The 13,236-nt window shown below is 35.0% G+C and overlaps 1 protein-coding gene across 2 annotated transcripts; it reads right to left on the reverse strand.

Moving 5' to 3' along the window:
- Window positions 1-954: 954 nt before the first annotated feature.
- On the reverse strand, window positions 955-11,879 carry LOC115979160. 2 transcript variants are annotated; one of them, XM_031101129.1, is made up of 8 exons: window positions 11,770-11,879; window positions 11,437-11,533; window positions 11,260-11,327; window positions 9,585-9,657; window positions 8,397-8,515; window positions 8,198-8,302; window positions 5,428-5,527; window positions 955-1,307 (listed from the first exon to the last, which is right to left on the reverse strand). In XM_031101129.1, exons 2-8 carry the CDS (start codon window positions 11,518-11,520, stop codon window positions 1,131-1,133), a joined length of 726 nt encoding a protein of 241 aa, XP_030956989.1. In that variant the 5' UTR covers window positions 11,521-11,533; window positions 11,770-11,879; the 3' UTR covers window positions 955-1,130. The 2 variants fall into 2 exon arrangements, with proteins under 2 accessions (XP_030956989.1, XP_030956988.1); XM_031101128.1 differs by having other exon boundaries at window positions 11,437-11,558; window positions 11,770-11,875.
- Between the last annotated feature and the right edge of the window lie 1,357 nt (window positions 11,880-13,236).

Consider the following 13,236-nt stretch of genomic DNA (forward strand, 5'->3'; position numbering starts at 1 on the left):
TGAAGATAGCGAAACTTCCTCACATCCGTTTCTCTACTGCGGTACTACCTCCTTATTAGAGCAGTGTGGCATGGTTTTGTTCTTCCTATCAGAAGTACGGAAGAAACTCAACCAGATTGAGGTTAATTAATGGCGGGTTAGTTGTGTCTTAGATAATAAAAAGTTGGAACAAGACAATAAGATTTACTCGCAAACCATTTTCACCACCCTCTGGACAATCTGGAATGACAGAACCCAGGCCGTAAGGGAAGTGTCCCAATCCAACTGATGTTTTACTCATCCCAAACTCTCATGCAGGTACCAAGAAGCTTAAGCTTAAATCAACCCTCTCAGCCAGAGTGTCCAAACCAAGATGGGATGGGGCAGGAACTGGCAGCTATAATCAAGATTGATGGGAAGAGAAACAAGAAATTTAGAAGAAGCGGACATGCTTATGAAGCTAAGAACAATGAAGGAACCGGAATGTTTGTATAATGCAATAGTACTGGAGCCTCAACTACTAACATGGCAATTCAGGAAGCATTGGAGGCAAGCTTACAAGATAAGAATTTTAGGCTGTCGACACATCATTGTACTCACTGGCAGCAAGAACATGGAACGGATCTGCAACAAGAAGAGAAGTCCTCACTGGAGAGAGCAAGCATTTCTGACAGACCTCCAATTCCTCCAACTCATCACTGCCGGGTACAAACAGCAATTTTGTAATGCTGAACTTGATATATTTGCCTTTTGTCATATGTTAATGTGGGTATCGAAAAACAATTTTCAAAATGCGTATTCAATTTTGGGTGTTCCATTTATAACCAAAGAGAGAACTATTGTTGCTCAAACGACCTCTTTCAGGAACTTACCATAAATTTAAACCACAACTTAGATTTATACGTGAACTTTTTTTATCGGTAAAAAATTATAAATAAACTTTATATACTGATATCCCGAGATAAAATGTCCATATACAGCCAAAAGCATGCCTTGACCTCTGTTGTATATCCTCTTTATTTATTAATTTTTTGTGTAACAAAATGTCCTTCTGTATGTGGAGTTGTGTGAAGAGAAAATGTAAAATTAGCTACTTTAAACTGAACAATGCCTGGCATACAGTTATGAACAGTATTAAAACAGGAAGCTCTTCAGGTTACACGAATTAGAAGCACTACCATGATGAAAATACATGTCATTGCAAAGATCGCAAGCCATGTGAAGCATGATGTCTTAGAGCTCTCAGAGAATATCTTCATGGCTCGCACATTGGCACGCCCAGTACTTGCCAAGCTATGCTCAACAGCTTGCTCAGTAGAATCAAGTATCTGCACTCAGCATAATCAAGTTATGAGACTACTTGATCATCAGTCAACACCAGAAACATGAAACAGAAAAATGTGAAAGCTATTTAACGAGATTAAGAATTCAATCATTATTGTTCAGGGTAAACATAGTAATGATGTGATTACAATAAGATCCTCTCAAGAGAACACCATGTGATTTAAATATGATCCTTCCAAGAGAACGACACCATGGGATGAATAGGCATGTATTCAAGTCTCTATCAAAGGACATAACCAGTGCATGACAATTGTGTTGACAATCCAAGAGAATAAAGAAATTGTGGCGGAGGTGAAAGAGGGATCTGTAATGGCCGATTATGTTTTTGTTGCAGTACAGGGTGGTGCAGTGATGGAAAACCCTGTGGTGACTAGACTCCAAATGAAGGCAATGATATTGAGAATGTACAGACTTCAAAATAGTATCTGATTGCATTTTGTCAAAACCACATTCTTTTTACTTTCTTTTTACAACTATACAAGATAATCCCACTAATCCTGCACCCACCACAGATTGAATCCCAGACCTTGAAAATGAGAAGTATGACTAGGCTACTAGCTTACATCTCCCCACTCCTCTTTTTTCCCTTTTTAATGCGAACCAGATGTCCACAAAATTTTGTTAATAAAATCCTAGAGAAGAAAGAAAAATAAATGAAGACAACAAAGGTATTTGTTCTTTGATTGGTAAGTCACACACATGTAGTGGATCTTGAACCCATGACTCATCCTCTACTCTACTCTTGTAAGAAGAAAAAGGGTCATTTGAATGTAGCCTTGGCTTATGAATAGCGGTAATGAGCTAGCAGCAATGATGCAGTGAAAGAGGCGTGGGGTTATGGGGGCTGGAAGTTGGCATAAATGAAAAGCAGAACAGTGATGGTGGTAAAACTGATTTTTGTTGAAGCTTAAAACAATTTAAAAATTCAACATATTATGTACTGCAAGTCACTATATTTAGTTATTATTGTAAAATAAATTGACTTCTTGGAGCATTCTCAATATTATTATGACATCATTTGTTTCAATGTTAATGTTTTTTGAAAAATGAGTCAATTTCCAAGAAGTATTTTCTAAAAATCTATCTCATTTTCCTATATTTGGTAGCAATCTTAAAATAAGTTGGAGAACTATTTCTTGGCTTCCTTTATTTAGCTTAGCGTGAGATAGAATTGTTTTCTAGAAAATTTTATAGAATTGTTTTCTAGAAAATTTTAGCGGAAAATAACTTTTAAAAAATAAGCCATACTTTTTCTATTGACCATAGATAGTTTTCCTTTGACCCATTTCTTATGATCCTACCAAACACTAGAGAACACGAAAAACTATCTTCACGTAAGATTTCCATCGAAATGATCAGAGGTAACTAAGAAGAGTAAAGGTATCCTAATCATACTATCATAGAAATGGTGAGATAACAATAATGGGAAAATAAATCTTTAGAATGCCATATATCCACTTAATTCATGTCAAAAGTGTATAACATGCTCATAGAATTAATACCTTGAAGTTGGAATCAAACACTTCATGACTAGAGTCATTGCTCCCTGATCTCCATGCATAGTGAAGCAGGACAACCAAAACAAAACTAAAACAATAGTAAAATAAAAATGGATATGACCTAGGAGTCAGCACCTAAGCCTGGCTTGGAGTCAGCACCAAACGAGAAAACCATTAAGAGTCAGCACTTAGGGTGTGGAACTCGAGTCAGCACCAGAGCACCAAACCAAAGAGAGACCCAAATGCCATTTTTTTCATTCATCAAAATATCAACCATTTTCTCAAGGATTACAATAGGTTGCTTATAAAGGATTATTAAACCTAGCTCTAATTGGCATAGGAAACCCTAATTGCCTTATTACAAAAATAACCTTGCTTCCAAATTAAAATTTTAATAGTATAATAAACTACTAGGACCTAAAATATAAAAATACAATTGACTTGCAAACATTTATAATACTAATTAAAAATTTTCTTGCATCTCCCACATCACATAGTCATTGCTCTAAATCAACATGACTTTATACTTTGCAAACAGTGTGATTATAACATAGTACTTGCGAGGAAATGCTCAATTACTTAAAATGTAAGAAAAGGAAATGGTCCAGCATGAAGTTGAATATTGACATGGTAAAATTTTAAGATGCACTAAATGCAACTTCTTTAAACAAGTTATTGGGAGTTGAGATCAGTGAGTGATACTCCAACACTAAACTAAAATAGCTAGTAACTTCACCAAACAAATCGTTGGTAGTTGGGTTTTCAAGATCAGTAGGTAACTCTCACAGTTAACTATGTTAGCTTGACAAGGAGATCAGTACATTGGAATGATGGAAAATTTTAGTACATTGGGAACTGCCAAAGAGTCACACCAGGGTGGATCCTTTTCACCTTGTTTTCATTTGCATGGAAAACTAGGTAATATGGCTAGCAGAGAACTGCAGATTAAAGGAATGGAAACCCATTGAGGCATCAATGAACAACCATCTAATTATCTGTTCCTTTCCTGATAATTTACTAGTAGTTTCAAAACAACAATTTGAACCCAAAGAAAAACATGGTGTCAATCTTAGTGAAAAACTTTAACGAAATAGATCCAAAACTTTTTTTTTAGTCTTTGTACCAGAGAGCTGCAGGCTGCAGCAGCTATTCATTCACCTTCTCTAATTAACTATCACCTAAGGCCAAAAAACTCAAGCTATTGTAGTTTAGGCCTGAGTGAGGTGATAATGTGCGCAACACCCAATGGGTGCATGTACAATTTACTGAGAGAGACAGAAAGAGAGAGCATAAGTTGAGGATGAGTCATGCATTCAAATACTATTCCAAAGGCCAATGAGCTCTAGCACAAATGGCACTTCCTTCTCCAATAAGAATAGTTGAAGGGTGATGTTGTGCATTCATAGCCCACTGGATATGTATATAACATTATAACTTACTAATAACGGGAGAAAGGGAAAACCGAAAACCAATTACAAAAGACCAAGAAAAACAGTTGGGATTAACCCTTAACCATTCAAGAGTGTTAAAGCACAGCCAAAATTTTCTATACATAATATATAGAATAAGCAATCTCTTCTGTCTTAAATTTTAGCATATGTAACCTCTATCCAAATAGAGATACCCCTTTACGAAATCCAACTGTTAAGGGGATCATGGATTTAGTGCATGGCAAATCACCAAAATTCAAAACTTAGAACTCCATCGATAATGTTCTGTAACATTTCAAATTCTCCCTTTACAAAGGTATTTTAAGAAACCAAAAAATTTGAGTAAAATGCACTTACAACCTCCGAACTTTGGGGCAGTTGCACTTGCATCCCTGTGTTATTTTAGCCAATCTATTACATAAACTATAGTACTATAGCACATAGGCCCCCTTAACTTTTTTTTTTTTTTTAACCAATTTAGTACATAAACTTTGGTACTATAATAAATAGAATAGACCCTCTAAATTTTTATGTTGTTGTAGTAAGACACCCTCATCTACATCATTTTTGTTAATGACTTGGTGCATAAGAGGTTAAATTTGATTGAAAGAAATTTTTTTAAGGGGATCTAACTAATACAGTATCAAAATTTATATACTAAATTGTCAAAAGAAAAAGTTTTTTTTTTTGGATAAGTATAAGGGTGTAACTGCGACTAACCCAAAGTTCGAGGGGTGTAAGTGCATGTTATTTAAAAACCTTTATAAATATGACTTTTTAAATGGCACAAAATTTTGGGATGTCCCAAAAATGAATAAAAGACTATTAATGTGACTAAGTATGATTTATGAAAGAACACCCTCCCCCTAAACACCCCCACACCCCACCCCCCCACCCCCAAAAAAAAAAAAAAAAAAAAAAAAAAAAAAAAAAAAAAAACAGAAAGGAAAAGGCATACTGAAGGAAAGAAGATTCCAGAACAGCAATTACAATCTTTTTTAGGCATGTTAGCAAAACTGCCCACAAGTGAAAAAAAGTGATTACCAGATTATCCACTTTCCTCTAAAAGATGTAGGATTGATTCTTCAAACAATTAACATACTTATGAAACTATGCATTGAACTTACATATTTCAGGTGATACAAGACTTGTTACATAAATATGTGAGTTCTTACTTTTTCAGTGCTTTGCAAGGAATTGCTCATCATCAGACTGCTCTCCTTAAGTTGCCGTGCCAACCCAACCATTTCATCAGTCAAGTCCTCTTGAAGCATTCTGTGACAAGAGAAATTCAGAAAAGATTTAGAACCACACAATAGGTAGAACAGTGATTGGAAACAAAATTACACCTATTAATGCTAACTGATATTGTTGGACCTGATTGTTTGCGATTGATGCTATTAAAAAGATTTGATTTAATTTGATTTTTTTATCCTTTTATTTTTTTAAAGTAATATTTATAGCATGGTTTTGAAACTTGGACCATTCAAAGAACCCTAAAAGAGAGAGGTTTAAGGTTTTTGAGGTCGGACCAAGATCAAATTGAGGTCAAACTGTGATGATGTCATTATTAATTTAATAATTATTTAAAAGATAAATAAATATATTAAATTAGTAAAAATAGAAGAATTAACTAAAATAGTCCAAATAAATATAGAGATCTATCTTTCAAATGTATTTTTTACATCATAACTTTCGTAAGGCAAATAAGAAATATTAAATCCTAGGTAAACATAAATAGATATTGAGTTTCTCAACCAATCAACCAATGGAGTCAATACCGAATATACATACGAAATTAATATACTCAAAATTTTTGTTAGAGCTCAATATTCTACTCTTTTTATGTATGCCTACGTCTAAATTATCTTAGGCAATGCCCAAAATGAAGAGATACTAAGAAGGTTGTCATCCAATCATACAAAGATCTTATTAAAAACTGCTTAAGAACTTGACTTGGGCATTTGGGCATCCAACACCATCAAAAGTCCTACAGTTCCTCTCTTAGCCAAATTGTCCACAACACAAACAATAGAACTGCTTTCCATATTTTGGAACTCTTGTGACAATAGAATCTTCCTTGCCAATACTATAGCATCTGTGGTACAGTAGCATAACCCTTAATACCCCAAATAAAGAATAAATTACCAAATATCTTGAGCCACTGAACAAAGAAGTAGAAAATTCTCAATTGACTCCCTGCTATTCTCGCACATACAAGACCAATCAACAACCACAATGCTTCATTTTTAAAGGTTATCCACCTTCAAAATATTACCCATTGTTGCTGTCCAAACAATAAAAGCAATCTTCCTAGGTACCTTAGTGTGCCAAATGCACCTCCATGCAAAATATAATCCCATTAATTTTCTCAGAACATCATGATTAAAGCTAACTTCAAACTTTACATTTTTAGTTGAAATCTAGGATAATTGATACTCTCGTTGACTAGACAAAAACTTTGAATACAATACGTCAAACAGATACTCTGTGGGTGCTAATTCTCAATCTTGAAAGGACTGAGTGAATTGAGGAGTCCTTATCCATTGCCAATCTAAACAGGTAAAGAAAAAAAGCTCTTTGAAAGGACACAAAGGTCAAATCAAAAGATGAACTTGGGAGCCAACTCCAACACCAAACTAAATATATTTAGAAAATTTGTTCAACCCTACTCTAATACTTCTTCCATGGGCAAATTCCATGTGATCCCCCAACCACCTCTGTTGTCGAGCACCCTAAGTTTATCCATATTTCACATAAATGACACATGTCTCCAAAGATGCTCCTTCTCAACTCCAAACCTCCACAATTAAACCGGATGTATGGATTAGATTGATCTTTTTTTCTTTCAAAAACTTTTAAAAGACAATTGCAGCTCTTGTAGTGGTAAAGTAATTTAGTTTGCCACAGTTCCCTCGCACTATTACTTAAAAAATCTAAAGTGAAGTGAGCACTAAAACCCAACTAGCATACGGTATTTGAGTCAACAACAACATTTAAGCGCATAAATTTATCCAATCATGTTCATAGTCTGTGTTGTGCAAAAAGAACCTTTGATCCATTTTAGACAATGCATATACTGGAACCAAGGTAGTCAAAGGGAAAATTCACCCTCGATGCACTAGATGCCTAGATTGCACAAATAGTGAGGCACCAAAAAAGGTGTGCTTTTGAATGCAGCGAGGTGCCAATAATATGCAGGATATTAAAGTTATACACATTCACAAACCTATCATTGTTAACATCATCAAATATTAGTTCATAAAAAATAAAATATTAAAAATTAAAAATTTTGATCCAACTTTTTCTTCTTTCTTATAAGTAATTGATTTTCTTTACAAAGAAAGACAAAGAGAAAAAGAAAATTTTAAATAAAATCATAGAGAAATGAATAAAAGAAAGGAAGCAGACTTAACCTTAAAAGATTGACTTGAGACAACTAACATATAGTGACAGATATAAAAGGTACAACAATGTCTTTCTTAATGCTTATATTTTGACTTGGGTCTATGGTCTTCATTTTGCTGGCACTATATTGACAAGTTTTATTAATTGTGTATAGTCATTTCAGGAAGGTCAAGATTTATTGAATTGAAAAACCTTATTCTACTGGTATTGGAATAAGTAAATTGGTGGTCAATATGCTAAATTAAAGACAAAATCCGTTAATTTGATGATACGCACATTCCAGGCAGCTCTCACTTTGGCCAAGACGCTCACTAGGCAAAAAACATGCACCTAATTAAAGTCTCCTTGACTGAAAGGTCCAAATTCAGAATAAGGTGCCTTGCCTTGCCCAAACACCCAGGCAAGATCATATTGCCTTTGACCTCACTGACATAAACATCGCTTTTGTGGACTCTGCCCCAGAAAAACCAGGACCAGGAAATGACCTTTTATGTTTTGAGTTCATTATTGCATGACAACAGTAATTTAAAATTTTACCTGTGCTTTTCAATGTGTGCTTGTGCTGCAGCATCCAGTTTGACAGGTGCAGATGAATCAGCCTCAGTAGTGTCATGAATTCTATCTTCACTATTTGATGCAGGCCTGATCAATAAACCAAACTGGTTAGAGTTGACAAACCACAACATAGAAAAGAGCCAACGAGCTAACCAAATCATGATAATTCCAATTCACATACACAAATCTTCTTCTCAGTCTAGGAGTAGGAAGAATGTGATTTTCTCCTGTTTTAGTAGGGCTTTCCTTTACAGCGGTCTCTTCCAAGGGCTCCTGGGATACTTGGGTATCAGGTGTAGTCTGAAAATGGGAAAAGTATAAGGATCAAGAAACTCTATTCTAACATGTGAATTTAACTTAGGAACATAGAAACAAGGTAATGTCATAAAATTAAAATTATATGGGGAGTCACAGCAAAACTGTGACAAATCACTGCATCAGACAAGTGCCAAATAAATATTACTTTCGTTATCCAAGTGTAGTCAACCAAGAACAACATTTTGTGAGGTTTATAACAACTCAAGAAGAAAAAGAAAGAAACAAAAATAGAGAGACAGAGACAGACAAATCAACAACCTTTACCTCTACAATACTTGTATTAAATAGAACTAATCAAAGCCATGATTTCACACCAGTGAAAAGAAATGAATAGCAATACAAGAGACTCATTTCAAGGCCCATTAGGTTTGAATTGAAAACTTAAACCTGTTATTCACATATATAAATCAATTATGATGTTTGGATTGGAACACCCAATTTCTTTAAATTTTAATTCCAGTGAAAAGAAATGAATAGCAATACAAGAGACTCATTTCAAGGCCCATTAGGTTTGAATTGAAAATTTAAACCTGTTATTCACATATATGAATCAATTATGATGTTTGGATTGAAACACCCATTTTCTTTAAATTTTAATTCATTACAATAAATTCAAGATAAAAGCAGTATAGGATTTACAGGCTATTCGATGCCCATTCCCCTCTCTGTTTAGTCTTCCCATATATCACTTAACCACCCCCTGCCAACCCTTTTTAAAAAAGAAAAAAAAGTATTCCTGCCACTTTCATCACTACAGACAAACTCTGTACGGGTTTTACTCACCAAAATCATTCCAGCTTCCCTCCCAATTAATAATGAAATCGCCACGTGAGTTTGAGGCATCTTTAACTCTTGAAGGAAAAATCTACTTCTTTATTATACAAATCTAATCTTTTGTTAGCATAATTAGTTTTGTCATAAGCAAAGCTTCTTCAACTCAACAAAAACATATATCTAAAAATTACGAATTTAACAGTACTCTCCTTAAATGACCAAAATCTTAAGTACCTATGTAAACCAACATATAATCCTGCTTATAATGTACACGCACCAATGGGGCAGCTAATTTGGAAGCAATCGCTTCAATCTTCTCTGAATAATCATTGACCACTGCCTTTGAAACCCTGTACGAACATGTTCAAGAGATGTTTAGACGAATAAGAATGCAATCCTAACAACCATAATAGCACCAGTAGAACACCTGAATCAGCAACCCAAAACAACGAGTGAAGATAACTATCATTTCAAAGTCAGCCAATTGCAAAAATGGTTCTTGTCAAACATGTTTTCATTGGATCTAAAAAATAACAATGAAGGATGAACTCTTTTGATAAATGAAGAATTAACTAACTATTATGTAACAGAATACAAGTAACCCTAGAAAAAAAAGTGTTAAATCGTGCATAAGTAGCACTTTCTATTAAAGAAATCATTGTAGTATGCAATAAGTATCTTTTCAAAGCTAATTCAGTCAAAGATTTCTTGTTGGAATTATAATGAGCAACCATCAGCATTAACTCCATTTAAAATATGAAAAGAAGGGGGAAAAAATCAACTATGAGTCCAAGATTAATTACTTATGTCGCAGCAGGGGGAAAAAGGTGACTGAATATATATATATACACACTAAATCTCTCCCAAACCTCAAAAACCTTAATGAAACATCTCAAATGACAATTTAAAAGCAAGTTTAGACTTCTTTAGAGGCTTAGGATTGGAAAATTTTTCTCTTTCATTCCTAGAACTACCTTCTGATCTAATTACCATAAGCAACTAAGCACCTAACGTCCTAAAAAAAAGAAAAAAAAAAGACCTACAACCTAAAGATTTTTTAGTTATCCCTTGTCATTACCTTCAAAAAATGAAGCTAGGGAATATCTAAAAATTCACTATAGAAATACAATATTCTAAAAAAAATGAAAGGAAAATAATATTTGTTCTATGTGGCTTGTATTATCTTAAAATTCACCATACACAGGCGCATTTCTACCACAAGGAGACATGTTTATTTTGAGTGCACAACTCGATACCTAGCCTGTTTGGTATTGGGCTCTTTCCTTTGCAACAAAAACCAATAAATTTTGATCAGTCAAAGAGGGACTTTTTCTATTTGTAAGTAACACATGCACCCTATGGATTTTGAACCCACAACCTCACCCTCCACCTTGCAACTTGCACTTACAAGTGAAAGAGGTGCCAATTAATCTAGAGCTCACTGGCAATCAGTCCAACACGGATTTTTTCAATGATTCATGACTTTAAAAATCACAACGAAAACTCCTCTAATCCATTACCTATTTTCAAATCCCAACTAAAATAGCAAAGGTATTAACTTTAACTCAATAACTATTTGGCAACGTCTTTATCTTTCTGCCCTCTCTTTCCAACATCTCAACCTGGAAAGAACTCCAACCCCTAAAATTGTAATGATTAGAAAATCTTGCAACCCAAGTCCCCACACAAACAGGACACTCCTATGTAAGCCTTTGAATTCATAATTGATGGATGGGAATTTTGAGAAACTCCATGCCGGGCCGCCTTCCATTCAACCGCTAATACCCATACCCATGGTTGGCACAACTAACCTCATCAATGACCTCTAATTAAAAATGTCTCAAGTCACCAATTATCATGTTTAGTATACATGGAAAACCATTTACTTATCAAAAAAAAAAAAAAAAAAATACGTATATACATCGAGAGAGATCAAGAGAGAGAATGGTGACCTTGGTAAGCCTTCCGAAGTTCTCTCTTCAGCAAGCTGTTCTAATTGTTCTCGTAATGTAGCAACATACTACAAAATTCACATGCATATATTATACAGAAATTGGTATTTATTTATTTATTTTTTTCAGTACAATAATTGGTAAGATATACAATCAGAAGAGAAGAGAGATGTTTACATGTACAAGTTTTGCCTGGTTTTTTTGTTGAGGTGCAGCCGCAAGTAACCTCTTTAAGTTCACTTCCGTTTTACTCATTCCCATCACAATCAATATCCTACACACCGTCCTCATTCAATAAACTAAACAAATCCCATTTCATAAAATCAAAACCAAACTCAATTTTAATTTTGAGAAAGATGCTGCCATTAAAAAAAAAAGAGGATCTTGTGTATTGTGTCCCACGTCAAGTGCGTAAAGCACGGATACGGCAATTTTTACCTGCCGTGTGCCCGTGTCGTACGCCTGGGACACGGCGGGAGAGGGGAAAAAGAAGAAGCAAAGAATCCTAACCTGAAACGCTGCGTTTTGAGAGCATCCCTTGCACCCAAAATCAGTTTCGATCTCTCATCAGTCTCACTCTGTCTCTCACGCCGATCTCCTCTGCCTCTTCTCCTTCTTCCAAATATGCCCTTACATATTTTACGTTTTTCCCCTTTTGCCCCACTTCCTGGACGGGTTCCTTCTTTTTATTTATTTATTTATATTTATGGGAATACTGAGAATGATATTATTAAAGCACTTAAAAAGTTACATCGCAAATAAGAGCTTGTTTTAAAAAATAAGGTGTCTCTTCAATTCATACAATAAATTCAACAATAACAAAAGCATGTTTTGCTAATGCGTGAGCCGGCCTATTCCCTTATCTTTTAACGCAAGAAAATTCTGCCCTACGTAAGAAAATTCGTTTGTACTACCATAGTAGCACTATATTCCTCCATATAGGGTGCTTCCCAAATTACCAGCACATTGCCTGGTCTTCTCTAGGCTCCCAGTCTAACTTCATTCCTATGATACCACATTGCCCATGCTAGAATGACAACCCGGGCCACCATGTCCACATCTACTTGGTCAACCATAAGCATCTTCCACATCAAGTCATAAAAGGAGTTCATAGAGAAAGCTCCACCTGGCAACATTATTTTTGAGCATGCTCACACCTCATGTGCCCTTGGACATGAGATGAAGGCGTGACCGGTTGTTTCGACCTCCAACCCACATCCATCACAGGGGCTGTCTTACACCACCTTACGCTTCAGAAGATTTAACTTGGTGGGAAGTATGTCGCGGCATGCTCGCCATGCGAAGTGTCTAGTCTTGTGTGGGTAAAAAAATGTGTGAAAATATTTACAATTGTAGGAGAATTAGGTTCTTTTTTATTATTAGAAAGAGACAAATTTTATTGAGATGTGGAGCTCTTTGAATAGTAGAGAAGCAGGGGTTACCATAGTAGCATTGTTAGCATTTTTCAACACGTCTTCCTGTTTTTCACTTCAATTTGTTTCTGAACCTGCAACCGCAAGTTTTATAACTGAAAATTTATAAATTTTGTATTTCTATCATAGATACCACATAAATACTGGGATGTAAAAAAAGCATTAGCACTGGGATGTTCCACCACTGTGGGAAGTACTTGCAACTCTGGCAAGAGTTGTGGTGGATGAAATGGAAGTTATTATTTATGTTGTTGATGAGATGCAGAAAAGCAGCTCGTAAGGGGGAGTAATGTGTTGAGGGAGAGTTGTCAAAATCAGACTTTGTTTATATGTGTTTATGTTTTGGGTATTTAGTGTTTTCATGGGTTTGATACACTATGGTTTTTGGTGTATTTTTGTTTCTAACTCTTATCTCATATACTTGGTTTAATCTTTTATATATATTGTTGATGTTATTCAGGATATATTGTGTTTGTACCCATGTTGCTTATGTAAGCTTTTAGGGTTAATGTTTTTATGCATATTCTGTAGGCTTTATGGTTTG

Source organism: Quercus lobata, chromosome 3 (assembly GCF_001633185.2).
Source record: "Quercus lobata isolate SW786 chromosome 3, ValleyOak3.0 Primary Assembly, whole genome shotgun sequence".
Classification (NCBI taxonomy): domain Eukaryota; kingdom Viridiplantae; phylum Streptophyta; class Magnoliopsida; order Fagales; family Fagaceae; genus Quercus; species Quercus lobata.

Excerpts from the sequence above, each read along its gene's own strand:
- LOC115979160 (XM_031101128.1), bottom strand. The coding sequence starts at position 11,550 with ATGAGGACGGTGTGTAGGATATTGATTGTGATGGGAATGAGTAAAACG. Across the intron at positions 8,303-8,396 it reads AGACTGAGAAGAAGATTTGT|GCCTGCATCAAATAGTGAAG; the intron begins GTATGTGAATTG and ends TTTATTGATCAG. Across the intron at positions 5,528-8,197 it reads GCACACATTGAAAAGCACAG|AATGCTTCAAGAGGACTTGA; the intron begins GTAAAATTTTAA and ends CTCTTGTCACAG.